At 43.0% G+C, this 14786-nt stretch overlaps 1 protein-coding gene across 1 annotated transcript; it reads right to left on the bottom strand.

Annotated features, from left to right (window-relative positions):
• Positions 1-1907: 1907 nt before the first annotated feature.
• On the bottom strand, positions 1908-14047 carry LOC307244196 (uncharacterized protein). Its single transcript, XM_080019292.1, has 4 exons — positions 13255-14047; positions 11215-11631; positions 5488-5939; positions 1908-2282 (listed from the first exon to the last, which is right to left on the bottom strand). The coding sequence occupies exons 1-4, from the start codon at positions 13556-13558 to the stop codon at positions 2187-2189; spliced, it is 1269 nt and encodes a 422-aa protein (XP_079875418.1). The 5' UTR covers positions 13559-14047; the 3' UTR covers positions 1908-2186.
• Between the last annotated feature and the right edge of the window lie 739 nt (positions 14048-14786).

Consider the following 14786-nt stretch of genomic DNA (forward strand, 5'->3'; position numbering starts at 1 on the left):
AGGCACAACTCGAATTGAATGTGACTGATTTGCGGTTTTACTGATTTACAATCATTTTGAGAGCGTCAACCGAGTCGGGTGAGAATTCGGTTCGCAGCTCAGAGCTGAACGGAGTCCTCCTCCTCTCGTTCAGCCTCCAGGAGGTCCTCCCTCGCTCCCCGGGCGCCACGCCCACCGAGCCAAACTAACGACGAGTCGGAAAGCCCGACGACTCCTTACTCTTTGGCCCAGTCTTCAGAGAACTCCCCATGAACGGCCGCGTGGATGTCTGAGAGCAGCAGACCTCTGGCCCGAAACGGAACACAGTCAGTGGTGCAAAGTAACACATTGAAAATACTTTCTTACTTTACTTGAGTATGTTTTGGGTGTATCTGTACTTTACTTGAGTGATTATATTGTTGTCGACTTCTGCTTAGCTACTCTCTCCCGGCACAAGCGCCTTACAGAGCTGCGGACCAGCCCTTCTAAACGGGTTCCATTTCTAGCCTGCAAGGCACTGCAACTAAACACGATTCTAAAAAAATAATAATAATAATAAGTTAGGCTAGTCGACGAGAGGATTCGTCCAACTGCTCACGGTCGCAGCTTTGGCTATGACCTTTAAGTGGCCTACACGAGAAAAACTCAGAAGCCACTTCGGTTAACAACCGCTCTTCTCCAATAGAGTGTGAGTTGGTTTGGGTGCCGGAAATTCAGTTTCCTAACTTGTTACTATTCCATCAGTGAAATAGTGACCTACAGGACTGAGCCGTGCATTACACCTGGGGAGACTTAGATGTGTTCTGAGGGATAGGACCGGGGGAACTTGAAAAGATTTGGCAGCCCTGCCACCCCCGTCTTGGGAGGGAGCGTGACCGGTCGCGATCAATTTCCCCACCTGCAACTTGGCAGCACTCGCAGGGTCCGGGGTGGGAAGGGAGATGTTTCTGAGGTTGCGGGGTTTTGTCTTGTTTTTTTCTTGTTTACCATACGGATCTTAGTTTTTCTTTGTTTATATTTACAATAACAGGCAGACATTTCGTGTGAGTGGTGTATGTTGTTTTATATGCAGTTTAAGGAACAGAAGAGGTGAAACTGTCAGAACGTCTGTCAAGTACGATGCTTCCCAGTGAAAACATTCAACATAAAAAAATGTTGCAACAATATTCAAGCATGAGAATAACATTGATTTACAAAGAAAAAATAGGAATTAAACAAACCAGAACATACAATTACACTTCAAATAGTAATAATAGTTTATATGATTAAAATTAATGTGTTCAGAGTGTATATACTGTATATTGTATACACACACACACACACACACAATATATATCTATCATTGTCTTGGCCTGTTCAGCCTTATTGAAGTGAGGTGGTTGGAGTGCTGCAAAACATTTAGAAAAAGGAAGAACTGTCATCCTTGCCCTGTTATCCAATTTTAACATTCCACATCCTCTTTGGGAAGCTTCTCTAATGGGTCCATCATGTGAGAAGGCTCTTAGTGCAGCGCCCGGGGAGAGACTTCAAGGCCACTCTCACCTGCTACCAGTAATTCGGGCGCCAGCATTCTGCGTAGCGGCGCAGTCGCTCTCATTTGTGACTCAGATGATGTTTACTGAGATGGCTCTTTGTGCAAAAGGTCTTCCCGCACTGTTCACGGTCGAAAGGTCCCATTCAAGTGTGAAATCGCTGATGTTTTTTGAGATTATGGAGGAGACTGAATCTTTTCCCGCAATGCTCGCAGGGGTACGGCTTCTCTCCTGTGTGCATCCGCAGATGTCGTTTTAAAGTGCCCAACGTCCTAAAGCCCTTCCCACAGTGTTCGCAGGGGTACGGCTTCTCTCCTGTGTGCGTCCGCAAATGTCGTTTTAAATCGCCCTTTGTCGTGAAGCCCTTCCCACAGTGTTCGCAGGGGTACGGCTTCTCCCCTGTGTGCATCCGCAGATGCCGCTTTAAATCGCCCTTGGTCGTCAAGTCCTTCCCACACTCTGTGCAGTGGTATGGTTTCGGTCCAGTGTGCGTACGCTGCGGTACTCCTACATCAGCCATTGCCATAAAGCTCTTCGCACGCCGTTCAAAGGGGCGAGGTTTCTCTCTCGTGTATGCACGCGGATGAATCTTGAGACCGCGTGACTTACTGAATTTCTTCCCGCGAAGCTCACAGAGGTGCGCTTTCTCTCCTGTGCATGCACCCCGGTGTACTTTCACTTCAGCCCTTGTTGTAACGCTCTTCCCACCGTGTTCACAGTTGTATAGTTTATTTTTTCTGTGCGAAGGATGAAGTTTTCTGTGATGTGTACCTAACAGAGGAGAGGGAAAGAAAGACAGGAGTGGATTATGAAACAAGTCAGGGAGGGCGCAAAGAATTTAGGATGTTGAGTAAAGGCTGATCGGCTTGATGACCGGCTGGCTGCAATATTGATTTCATAACTAGTACACGTAAGCGCACCGGAGTGCTCGGCCAGTGCTAAGCTTCCCCTGTTTAGCTTCCGCGAAGAAAAAAATAGTCCACAACAATGTAGTTCACCCTACATCTACATAGCAAACTATTTCACCAACGAATAATATGACCAAACCTATTGACAGTTAATTTGAAGTTTGACGATATCTAACATTTAGAGATATAGAGACATACAGTATTGACGACAGGGAAGACCACCCTGACGGAAATATTTTTCAACATTGCTATTCCACTCCTGTGCTCAGAATGCAGCGAGGGGATAGAAAGGACAATTTAAGAGGTGGATTCTTTTATGTTATGTTTTATGTTATGGTCCCAGAATTCTGGTATTATTGGGGTTGACAAATGCAGTTGTGTGTCATCGGCACAGCAGTGAGTCGCTAAGACGGAATAAAATACAACCCAGGGAAAGCAAGCACAGAGAGAATAAAATTGGACCGAGAACAGAACCTTGGGGGACGCCACATTTAACAGCAGCTGCTGAACCAGTCACTACTTTAAATAGTAAAACATGTTTTACAGACAGATGAGGAAAACCACCTCAAGCTGTGACACAAATTCTCAGTCCTTGAATCTATTAAATACAATAGGCCCTTGTACTATACTAAAATCAACATAGAAAAATTATGTTTTTAAGCAGTGAGGTTTCTCTGCTGCTTTAAAAAGCCCGATTGAAATGTTTCAAAAGACAGTGTTAAATAGTTTCCAGGAGTTTACGGACAACAACCTGGCTGCAAAGCATAGATAGGTCATAAAAGTGAGATACAGCTGTTGGACGGTGCATTGCAGGTCAACACAATAAATATTACAGCAGTTAACAGTTTACAGGCGGGGGGGGGGGTTGTAGAGAATGACAGCCCACTCAGTCCTGACCGGTGAATTTAATTGCCGATATCTTTCCAAGTCGCGCTTCTATCTGCCAAATTTTATTTGGGTTTTAAACCTGCCTCCCGACAGGAAATTGGACAATTCAACCAATCAGCTCGTTCTTAGATTTAGGAGGTGTGCGGCTCCTCCGCGAGCTTTTCCGAGCTACGGTTACACGTGACCCCCTCCGCTGCATTGCTCTGCAGAGACGTTTACATGAACCTACAGGCTTTATAGGACAGAAGTAGGAGAACAGGGAGCAGCAAGAGCTCCATCGCAGACAGGTGTTAAATTAACCAACAGAAAGGCAAAGTACGTTTATTTACTATAGTGCTTTCACCATTTAACCACAGATGAAAAGTTAAGGGAAACGTACAATAGGAACTATAAGTTGTGTAAGATAAGATAGACTATTGTCCTGAAGGAAATTTGTCTCAGACAAAATTATGTGTAAAATACAAATCAACCATAACGCACAAAATGAATACATTCATATGGGATAAAAGTTATCTCTTAGGTGATAAGTGATTAGGTTGAGTGCTTTGATGGACAGGGGGACAAAGGAGTGCTCATAGCGGTTGAGCCCACACTGGGGGACTCTGAAACCTCTGCCTGACGGGAGGAGCTGGTACTCAGAGTGGAGGATGTGTTGGGTCTGAAATTATTTTCAGTGCCTGTCTGATAAAAAAAATAGCCCGACAGGTGGGATGTTGCCTGACTCCCATAATCTTCATGGCTCTGTGTGTGAGAAGTGTAACCTGGGCCTTTAGCTGGACAGACACAGGTTGTCAAAGCACAGTGGGCTCCCTGCTATTAGCACTCTCTGGATCGTGCCAAAGACCCTGAGCCTTCGCAGTAAGTGCAGTCTCTGCTGAACCCTGGAGCAGACATTTTCCACCTGGACACTCCTGGACCTGGACTGTGTCAGAGTGGAAGAATCTTGTGGTTTGTAGGAAAAAGCTGTCGCTGAACCCGGTGGCTCGGGTGCGGATGCTGCGGTACTGTTTGCCAGACGGTAGCAGAGTTAAGTGTTTGGGGCTGGGGTGGCTGCGGTCCCTGATTAAGTCCTGCTCAAGGACATTATACGATTCTAGCAGGACCAGCCGGCCATGCAAGTTTATTTATATAGCACATTTCAACATCAAGCCAATTCAAAGTGCTTTACATAAAATATCCAAGGCATTCAGAAAAAGTGCAAAAGCACATTGTAAAAAGGACATTGAATGCATAAAGTAAAATATATACAGTATATAGATTACATAGAATGCAGAAAATCAAGTCAGACGTTACAGTTCAAGAAATCAAAAGCCACAAATTTGGATAAGTAAAAGGCAGCGGGAAAAACAGGAAGGTATTCAACCTTGTTTTAAAATAAGAGAGAGCTGCAGCAGACCTGCCGTTTCCTGGGAGTTTGTCACAGATATGCGGGTCATAAAAACTGAACCCCACTTCTCCCTGTTTAGTTTTGACTCAGCAGACCCAGATGACCTGGGAGGTCTGGATGCGTCGTAACATAGCAGAAGATCAGAAATGTATTTTGGGCCGAAACCATTCAGTGCTTTATAAACCAACAGTGGCGAGGCATCATAGCTGATTGAACCGGCGACCTTCTGATTAACCTAGATGGCCCACTCTGAGCCACTGCCCCCAGTTGGTCTTCTTAGTGAAAGCCCGTGTATCTGTAAGAGCTCATGTGTCCTATCCTCTGGTCACCAATGGATTTGGGGTTAAACACGATCTTCTGTTTTATCAACACTGAAGGTGAGAAAGTGTTCACCACACCACACTGAACAAAGCTCTGGATCATAGACTTGAGAAGTTTGACTATCAGAGTAGTTCAACTTGAGACCAAGGGTGGCGTTTGCTTTTGTGTGCACTGTGCGTCATTCAAGTCCTGTATCCGTGAAATGTATCTATATTTTTTATAAATGTCAAATCTGCTCGTGTTACATTTCAGATTAACTAAATAAAAAATCTCTATGAACCCAGATACCTTGATATTTTTATTAATAGTAGAAAGCAGAGGTTAACCTCTTTCTATACAACAAGGCTTGAATAAACACTCAACCGTTTGACCAAACTATAAATGTCGATAAAGTTTAATTAGTATTGTGAATATCTGTATCTATCATTCAGTCAACAAAGCTTGGTAGGAGAAAAATGAAAAACTTACCTACCTGAGGTTGTCTGATCTCCTTCCATTCTTCATCACTGTCTTCAGTCTCCGTTTCAGAAGAGTGTAAAGAGAAGAGCTGCTCAGCAGCAGCTGGTTCTGTAGCAGCAGCTGGATCTGAGCTACTGGTTGCTTTTAACACTCCCCAGTCGTCTCCATCAGCTTCTGTTTCCAATTGTTCAGTTGAGGTGCTGGCTACAGGTTCTGCCTCGCTCTTCTCCTCAGTTTGGCTTTGATGAAGCTGGGACCACTGAGCGCACTCTTCCTCATGATGATCAGTCATCACATAGACAGGAGGGAAGTGGAACTGGGTGATACCAGCCTCCTGACCGACACGGAGTTCCTCCTCTTCCTCTTTAATGTGTGGGGGCCCTGGCTCCTCCTTGCACAGACTGGGGCTCCGCTCATGCTGCTCAGGGGGAAGCTCCTCTTTATAGACAGACAGCTGCTGGACGTCTGGAGGCAAGACAGAAATACAAAGACACAGAAAGATGTGTGAAACCTCAACATTGGCGCATTCTACAATATACACTTTGCATTGGGTTTTGTAATACTCAAATCTAAAAAAGTTTACAACCATATGCAATACGCCAAAGAAAGAAAATGTGGGCTGTTCAGAAGTACTTCAAGGTAAACAACGAAGATAAAAACGTTGTGCCTGCACAAGGGGGTCGGGTTGTATGTGTGCACCTCGTGTGTGCGGGGCCTCCTTGCGCTCTCTGGGACTGTGCTTTGCTGCTTGGGGCCGGCTTCTCTGGGGGCTTCTCTCATGTTGTCGTCTGGTTTACATGTTGTTTTGTTTCTATGTTTATGTTTTTCCATGTATATGTTGTTTGGTTCTATGTTTATAGTTTTCCATGTACATGTTTGGTTCTATGTTTATTTGTCTCACCCGTGGTGATTCTCACCCTCTTGGAGGAGTGATTAGTTGTTTATAGACCCAAACATGATAAATATTTCTCCAAAGAGGGGGGTTGGTGGCGGTTCTGTGCAACAAAAAACGGTGCTCTTGTCATCCTACAGGTCGTCCACAGGACAGTTATTGCAGCAGTGCTTGATTATTAAATAATGAATAAAGAGTTGCATGGCAGGTCGAGAACTTGAACTCCACTTGCAGACTAACTCTGTCCTGGATGCAAGAGGAAACAAATTCTCTGTTGTATGCCCAGCATGTTGACAGCACAGGTTAAGAAATAAAATAGAATAAATTGTTGCAACCACTACTAGCAGCAGTGAGCATCTTGTTGGGGAGCAACGGGAACAATGCGAGTGGTGAAGAAGCCGCCCGGCTTTGAATGCGGAAATGATCTCAATGTTAAGAGGTTTATTAATCTAACGCTTCTTTTTGGCATTCACACACAATCTATGTGCCATTGTGCCATTGCAGCGGGTAATAAGTATGTTTTGAGGGTCCTTAAAGGCGGTTTGTGTTGAAAAGTACATATTTTTATATTTAATCTTTTTACATTTTGGTTTGAGTAGCACTTTGCCAAGGACCGGTGCATTTTTATACAATGGACAGACAGACAGACAGATGTTTCCAAATAAAGTGGAGTTACTCTCCATTACAGACCTGCTCGGTGCAGCTTGACTTGAGGCTTCAGTATTAAATCAAGTAGTTTGTGCAGCCTGCAGAGCTCCTGGTCCGAGCGCCACAGTCTGTTCTCGTAATCCACCACACGTTCCTCAAAAAGCCTGAGAATGTCTTCACCTGCCGCCGCCAGCTTCTCCCTCAACACAGCTCTCATTTCTTCACCTACTTCCATCTTTGCGCGGACGAATAAAACCTCTTTTACCGCAGCGACAATCCACTCTCGTATCCAAACGGCGAGACGCTGGAGTTGCTCTGACACTATTTGTCTTTTCTTCTTCGTTGAGTGTTTTATGGCGTTTGGCAAAACAACCGTTGGATGCTTTACCGCCACCTGCTGACCTGGAGCAAGTCGATATATCGACCCGACCACTATCTGTCAAATAAATTCTATGAAATAATCCAGTTCTGTGCAAATTTCTTCTTCTTCTTCTCCGTGTGAACTGAAGTTTCAAACTTCAAACTATGTTCATCAAACCTGTATGGGAGAAATTTACTATAACATTCAACGGTAATATATAAGTATTATCTTGCCTACACGCTATATGAATCAAATAAGTGTGGGGAAATATTGAGTAAAGAAGATACCACTCTTCCCCAGTGCTGATACAGTATGCTACCCCACATATGTCAAGGGGTGAATGAGTACAGTAGCTCTATGGAATGTGTAGAGTTAACATCTTCCATATTTGGAGACACAAGCTCAGGTCCAGAAGGAGAACAAGGATCCATTGGACAGATTTCCTTCCATATGTTGTAACACAAGCTCGGGCCCAGGAGGAGAACAAGGCTACAGTGGACAGATTTCCATATAAGGAGTGACGTATGGATGATAGATGTGTAGAATGGAACACATAAGCCAGCCTGGGGAGAGGCTCTGGAGTTCTTTGCAAACCAACTCAGGCTTTAATGTTACTTGTTTACAAGTAATAATAAAAGTCTTTATCTTTCAGACTTCAGCTTCCTTGATCGCTCTCTTATTTTGTTAAAGTGTTAGAGTAAAATTGATCTACCACACCTGTTGCTTTGAGAAATTCCGCTATGATCCTATCGCTTTTCCCTCCTGTACCTGTAGGTAGTTTTACAATGTTATTGATGCTAAATGTATTTTGTAATTATGCCTTTGCCCTCACCTTTACTGATGTTTACTTGAACCTGTACATTCCCAGCCCTTGCTGCCCTCTTTGCACAAGCACCAGCTTCCTCATTCCCCGCCGCCCCCACATGTGCCAGTACCCACATAAACTTCACAACTTTCCCCATTCTATTGATTGTAAACGGCTGCAATATCTCATACACCAAGTCCTGTCTGGTTGTGGAGGTAGATAGCTCCAAACTAACTGACTGAAGTGAACTGATGGAGATGATATGGAGGAGAATATGGATACAAATAATTGGAGTAGGGTGGAAAGGAGTAATGGTGGGAGCTGTGAGGAGGACGAGGCAAACAGGCTAGTGAGGAAAACCAGAAAACCAGGAAAAGATCCAACCAAACCTACAAACTAGGCCAATATATCTTACATCACATCCGGGAAAACTAATGGAAAGAATAATCACAGGCCGACTAAAATACTAAATTGAAAATGGAAATCTCCTGTCAATTTATCAAGGTGGTTTTAGAAAAGGGAGGGGTACGATGGACCCAGTACTGTGTTTGGAGTCAGATCACAAAAGCACAAATAAAGAAGGAGGACGTAGTTTTCGTGTTCTTTGAAGTGGAAACTGCGTATGACTTAATGTGGAAGGGGGGGCTGTTCATTAAAATTAAGAAAATGGGGATTAGAGGAAGGACGTTTAAGTGTATTTAACATTTTTTGATTGGAAGAAGTATTCAAGCTAGAGTAGGGAGGAGTTTTTCCACTGGGTGTCACTGAGTAGATAATGGCACACCTCAAGGGAACGTAATCAGTCCTCTTTTATTTTCAATCGTGATAAACAATGTGTATGCAAATTTGGCAGACATGTGACCATGTCCCTCCTATCCAAGTCACAAGCAAGGCTGAAGAGGGCAGAAGGCTGAGGAAAAATAAAATGTCACAACACAGGATGCCAACACAGGATAGTATGGGGTTCTCAGAGTGTACAGACTGGGAACAGAGCCTTCCAGGGGAGAAAATAAAACAAAGAGGATTGTCTAAGGAATACAATATCTAAAAAATATCAGATAATAATTATGAGCAGACATGTGACCAAGTCCCTCTTAGCCAAGTCACAATTAAGTCTCAAGTACTTTGGTCCAAGTCTCAAGTAAGTCCCAAGTCATTTTTCTTTGGGCAAATCAAGTCAAGTCACAGGTCAAGTCAAGTCAAGTGACAGGTTATGTCAAGTCAAGTCAAGTCAAGTCAAAGGTTATGTCAAGTCAAGTCAAGTCAAGTCAAGTCAAAGGTTATGTCAAGTCAAGTCAAGTCAAGTCAAAGGTTATGTCAAGTCAAGTCAAGTCAAGTCAAGTCAAAGGTTATGTCAAGTCAAGTCAAGTCAAGTCAAGTCAAGTCAAAGGTTATGTCAAGTCAAGTCAAGTCAAGTCAAAGGTTATGTCAAGTCAAGTCAAGTCAAGTCAAAGGTTATGTCCAGTCAAGTCCTTAGTTAAGGCAAGTCAAGTCCCAAATCAAATCACTTTCTTCTCTGCAGTCTTACTTGCAGTATCCGGTCTTTTAAAATAGAAAAGATAAAGTGTTAGTACCTGTCTAATACTGATATTATTGACCACTATAATCTCTAACTTGACCAAAAAGTATAACATCAAATTTAATTTGTATTATAATTATTGATATTCAGCAAAATAAATGTAATCAAAAAAAAAACAAATATTTTTACAAATATTTATAATAATATTTCTTAATTTCTTCTCAATCCAAATAATATTCCCTCCCTGTGACTTTTAAACAGTGAAATATTGACAGCCAGACTAAACATTGTAACACTCTGGCCCTGTCCGTCTGTCTGATTGCAGAACATCTCAAAATGTTAACAGATTTGCACAAATTCATTTGATTGAATGAAAATGTTTGAATGAAATTGTTGAATAGTAAAGTGATGACTCTTGGCACAGTAGCGGCCGCCATGATGATGTGATCTCATCATACTGTGTGTGTGTGTGACCAGCAGGAGGGTAATGAGGAGCTCGACTGACCGGGTGGTCATCCAATCATGACAATGCCCAGCGTGCGCTTGCATACCGGGTAACGTTACACTGACACTTGTAATGTGAACATTGACAACGTTGAACATTTTAATATTTAACATTAGAGCTGTGGGATTTGACAATACAGTATATATCGTAAGGTGATAGAAAAATTGTGTCGTCTATATTTTTTTGGACCTCTCCCAATGCCATCTTTTTGGGTCCTTCTGATGGCCATCAGGGGCTTGTCAGCTGTGCCTCGTTCTCCTGAAGCTCGCTACACCACGTTTTATAAAGAAGCTGATGTATCTGTATTTGATCTCTTTACTTGTCGGACAAAAGTTGCACTGGTGGCAACAGGCTGTGCAGGAACATCTCATTGCAGGGGTGATGGGGCAGGGGAAGGTCATTGCTGTATCAACTCCCTCTCAAATTGAGAGCTGTGAAGCTTCATCAGCCCAACATCTTTTTGACCGGACAGATGGTAACACTAGAGGAACATAGTCAGGTATGTTTAATAACATAGGCAACAATAACTTTTGTGTTAAATACAACTATATGGTTGTTTCCAGATCATTTATATTTGGGCCACAAATATTCCATCTGAGCTACCAAATTCAATGACCTGGCGGCCCAGGTGGCCAGGTGGCCAGCGGGAAAGATATGTCACCGTCCAACCCTGCATACATACATACTGAGAGAGAGAGAGCGAGAGAGAGAGAATCTCTTTCTCACTCCTCCCTCCTCCTCCTATCTCTCTTCCTCACTCCAACTACAGAAGCTTAATTTCCTGTGACGAGGACCAGAGGAGACACTGAGAGGAAAAGGAAGTAAAGAGGTCCAGGGGATTAGGAGATGTTCCCACTGTTAAATGTTATGCCATGTGGGAGAGCGATACAATTAGTATTGTGAATGTCTGGAGTGCTCGGTATTATTTTGTGCTGGGTATTATTGGGAGAAAAAAAATTAAACGTTACCCGACTGAAATTCTCTGGTCTCAATCCACTCTTCATAAATACCTTCAGTGTCACAAGAGTCTGAAGGGAGGAGCTTCTCGTCACTGGTTGGTTGAGAATCAGAAGCCGGATCTAAGCTCCCAGCTGCTTCTGACATTCCACAGTCCTCTCCATAAACTTCTGTTTTCATCTGTTCGGTTGAGGTGCTGGCTAGAGGCTCTGCCTCTCTGTTCTCCTCAGTTTGGCTTTCATTACGCTGGAAGCACTGAGCACGCTCTTCATCACTTTCACCCTTCACACAGACAGGATGGAATGGGAACTTTGTGATACCAGCCTCCTGACTGCTGCAGAGTTTCTCCCCTTCCTCTTTAATACGTGGAGGCTCTGGCTCCACCTGGGCCAGACTGGGGCTCCACTCCCGCTGCTCAGTGGGAAGCTCCTCTTTACAGACACACGGCTGCTGGAGGTCCGGAGGCAAGACTGAAACACAAACACACAGTCAGTAAAGAAAACAGTTTTGTTATGTAGTGAAAACTGAAATTAAGTTTTCCAGACCTTAGTAAAATTAGTAGATGTAGAATAAGAATAAGCAGTACAAAATAATGTATTTTATTTAGTTAAAAAGTTAGCTACAGCTTATTGTTTTCAAGTATGAAGATGTAGACACTTGAGGTCACTATTCTGTCTGGGCGTTGTTCAAGTGATAATGATGAGAATTGGAGTGGAGGTTTTTTTTTGTTTTTTTTTTGTCCTTCAGACAGCAAAGTGCACCAGCTTCCGTCCCTATCTATTTTCTTTTGTTTCCAGCTTGTAGGAAACATATTTTATTCTTTACACACAATTGAGGTAAGGTACTGCCCCGTCCAGCTAGTTCCAAAAAAAAAGAAAAAAAAAAGAAATACATTTGAGGGTGCTGTTGCTTTCGGCTGCTTTGGGACTGAAAACTGGATGTTTTTGTGTAAATACTTGACATGTAAATAATGAATCCTGCACTTCTGTTTACGGGGAGACCGCATTTGTCATATTATATACATTCTACGCATGCCCCCCCGCCCCCGCGTCCCCCCGTCTCCGGACGCAATAACCCTAACCGAAATTTATGAAATCAGTGTGATCATTTTCAACCTGCTCTACACTCTCCACCTCCAGAGAAGGAACGTTTTAAGATTTATGATGACAAGGCGCAGCTCCCAGCACATCATCAGGAATCAAGCGGTCTGCTGCCACCTAGCGTCTACAGACTGGCGCTGCCGATGCCGCTGCCGCCTGGCGGTGGGAAAGGGGTCTGTTGAAACCAGTCTCCTCTATAGCAGGCCCATCAGAGACCCAAATGTCTGAAAAAGTGAGTGTTGCAAAATAAGTTCCCTTTAGGGGCAGGGCTTGATGCTTGCCGAGGAGCACACATCGAAAGGCAAAGTCGAAAGATTTAGGAGCGTATAACAAACTTTAGGGGCCCCCGTCGCAGATCCGTCACGTCAATGTCTTGTCACCAGTTATCAGTTAGTTGCTGAAATCGCCTACAAACACCGCCTGTAATAACTTGTATAACCTAGGATGGCAAAGTATTGTAAATGTTATACGTGGCACTTTAATCTAGTTTTTCCGTTTATTTTGGTTTGTGCAAAAGGCAACACATTGCAGGCCTGCATTTATTCACAGTTCACATTATGGGACTACTGTACTTCTCACTGAACAGATCTGCATAAGCAATTATTATAGGCTATACATTTAAACCAATAAAAATATTAAAAAACATTTATTCAAAGAAAGTGCCTATGTCTCACTTTGCAAGTTTCTCATTTTTTCCTTATTATTTTGGGATACTAAGTAAGCTTCTCATTATAATGACTTACAGGATGGGTGTTTTTCCCCCCCATCACATTAGCTGGAATGGGCTTCACCTCTTCTTCACAAACATGTATTAAATAAAACATCATTAGTAATTCTAAACGTCTCCTCTTTTCTATCCAAAGTGTTGCTTTGGGGGTCCAAGCTTCCTTGTAAGAAGCCAACTTCAGCCTCGTGCAGCATAGACAGGTGGACAGACAGATGGCAGACAGACAGACGCTTCCAAATAAAGCGGAGCTACTCCCCATTACAGACCTGCTCGGCGCAGCTTGACTTGAGGCTTCAGTATTACATCCAGTAGTTTGTGCAGCCTGCAGAGCTCCCGGTCCGAGCGCCACAGTCTGCTCTCGTAATCCACCACACGCTCTTCGAAAAGCCTGAGAATGTCTTCACCCGCCGCCGCCAGCTTCTCCCTCAACAGGACCCTCACTTCTTCACCTCCTTCCACCTTTGCGCGGACGAATAACACCTCCTCCACCGCAACGACGATCCGCTTCCGTACCGAAACGGCGAGACGCTGGAGTTGTTCGGCCATTGTTTCCTCCATTTTGGGCGACATCTCCTTCTTCTTCTTCTTCTTCTTCTTCTTCTTCTTCTTCTTATTTATTATTATTCCCCCTCCTCCTCGTTGTTGTTGTTGTTGTTGTTGTTGTTGTTGTTGTGGTGGTGGTTGTTTTTCTTCTTCTTCTTCTTCTTCTTATTCTTCTTATTTATTATTATTCCTCCTCCTCGTTGTTGTTGTGTTGTTGTTGTGGTGGTGGTTGTTTTTCTTCTTCTTGTTCTTCTTATTTACTTTTATTCCTCCTCCTCTTCCTCCTCGTTGTTGTTGTTGTTGTGGTGGTGGTGGTGGTGGTGGTTGTTTTTCTTCTTCTTCTTCTTCTTCTTCTTCTTCTTCTTCTTCTTCTTATTTATTATTATTCCTCCTCCTCCTCCTCGTTGTTGTGGTAGTGGTGGTGGTTTGTCTTCTTCTTCTTATTATTTATTATTATTCCTCCTTCTCCTCGTTGTTGTTGTTGTGGTGGTAGTTTTTCTTCTTCTTCTTCTTCTTTTTCTTTTTCTTCTTCGTCTTCGTCTTCGTCTTCTTCTTCTTCTTCAGTTTTATGGCGGTGGGCAAACAACTTCCGGGTGCATTACCGCCCCCCACTGGTCTGGAGTGTGAACTGAACTCGTTCCTTAAGCCTCAAATGAAACGAACCTGTTAAAAATTCTCCTGCCGACAGTTTTAAAATATAATTTGTGCAACAAAACTATCCGTATCTTACCTAGATTATTTTCCAATATTCCCAAGTCTCTATTATCTATTTCCTACACCTAACATAAAACATGATCTACTGTTCCCCCTTGTCCACAATATTCACACCAACCACGGAAAGAAAAGTGTGCGATATGAACCAGTTTGTCTACATTCAGTATATTAAGCATCTTCATCTTGTTATTACCCGTTCCACTTCCCTGTTTCCACCTCCCATCTGCGGTAATGAAACATTTATTGATGCAAGGAGTATGTCCTCATTACGGTTTTTTATAATGCACTTTTGATCGTGAAGATCTTTTTTCATTCACACTTTATTCATTGAGTAAAAGTCACTCTGAGCAAATTCATTTTATATTTCTGATACGTTAAAATGTAGACATAAAATTGCTGTGTTTTAAATACTGTATTTAATTCTGTGCTGTGCATAATATTTAATATGAGCGTAATATGTTTAATATACTGAATGTAGACAGCGACCCATCTGTTTACAAGATTTTTTAATTTTGTAAATTCTTTATTTAATTCTGTACTC

This window comes from Zeus faber (assembly GCF_960531495.2).
Source record: "Zeus faber genome assembly, chromosome: 18".
Lineage (NCBI taxonomy): Eukaryota > Metazoa > Chordata > Actinopteri > Zeiformes > Zeidae > Zeus > Zeus faber.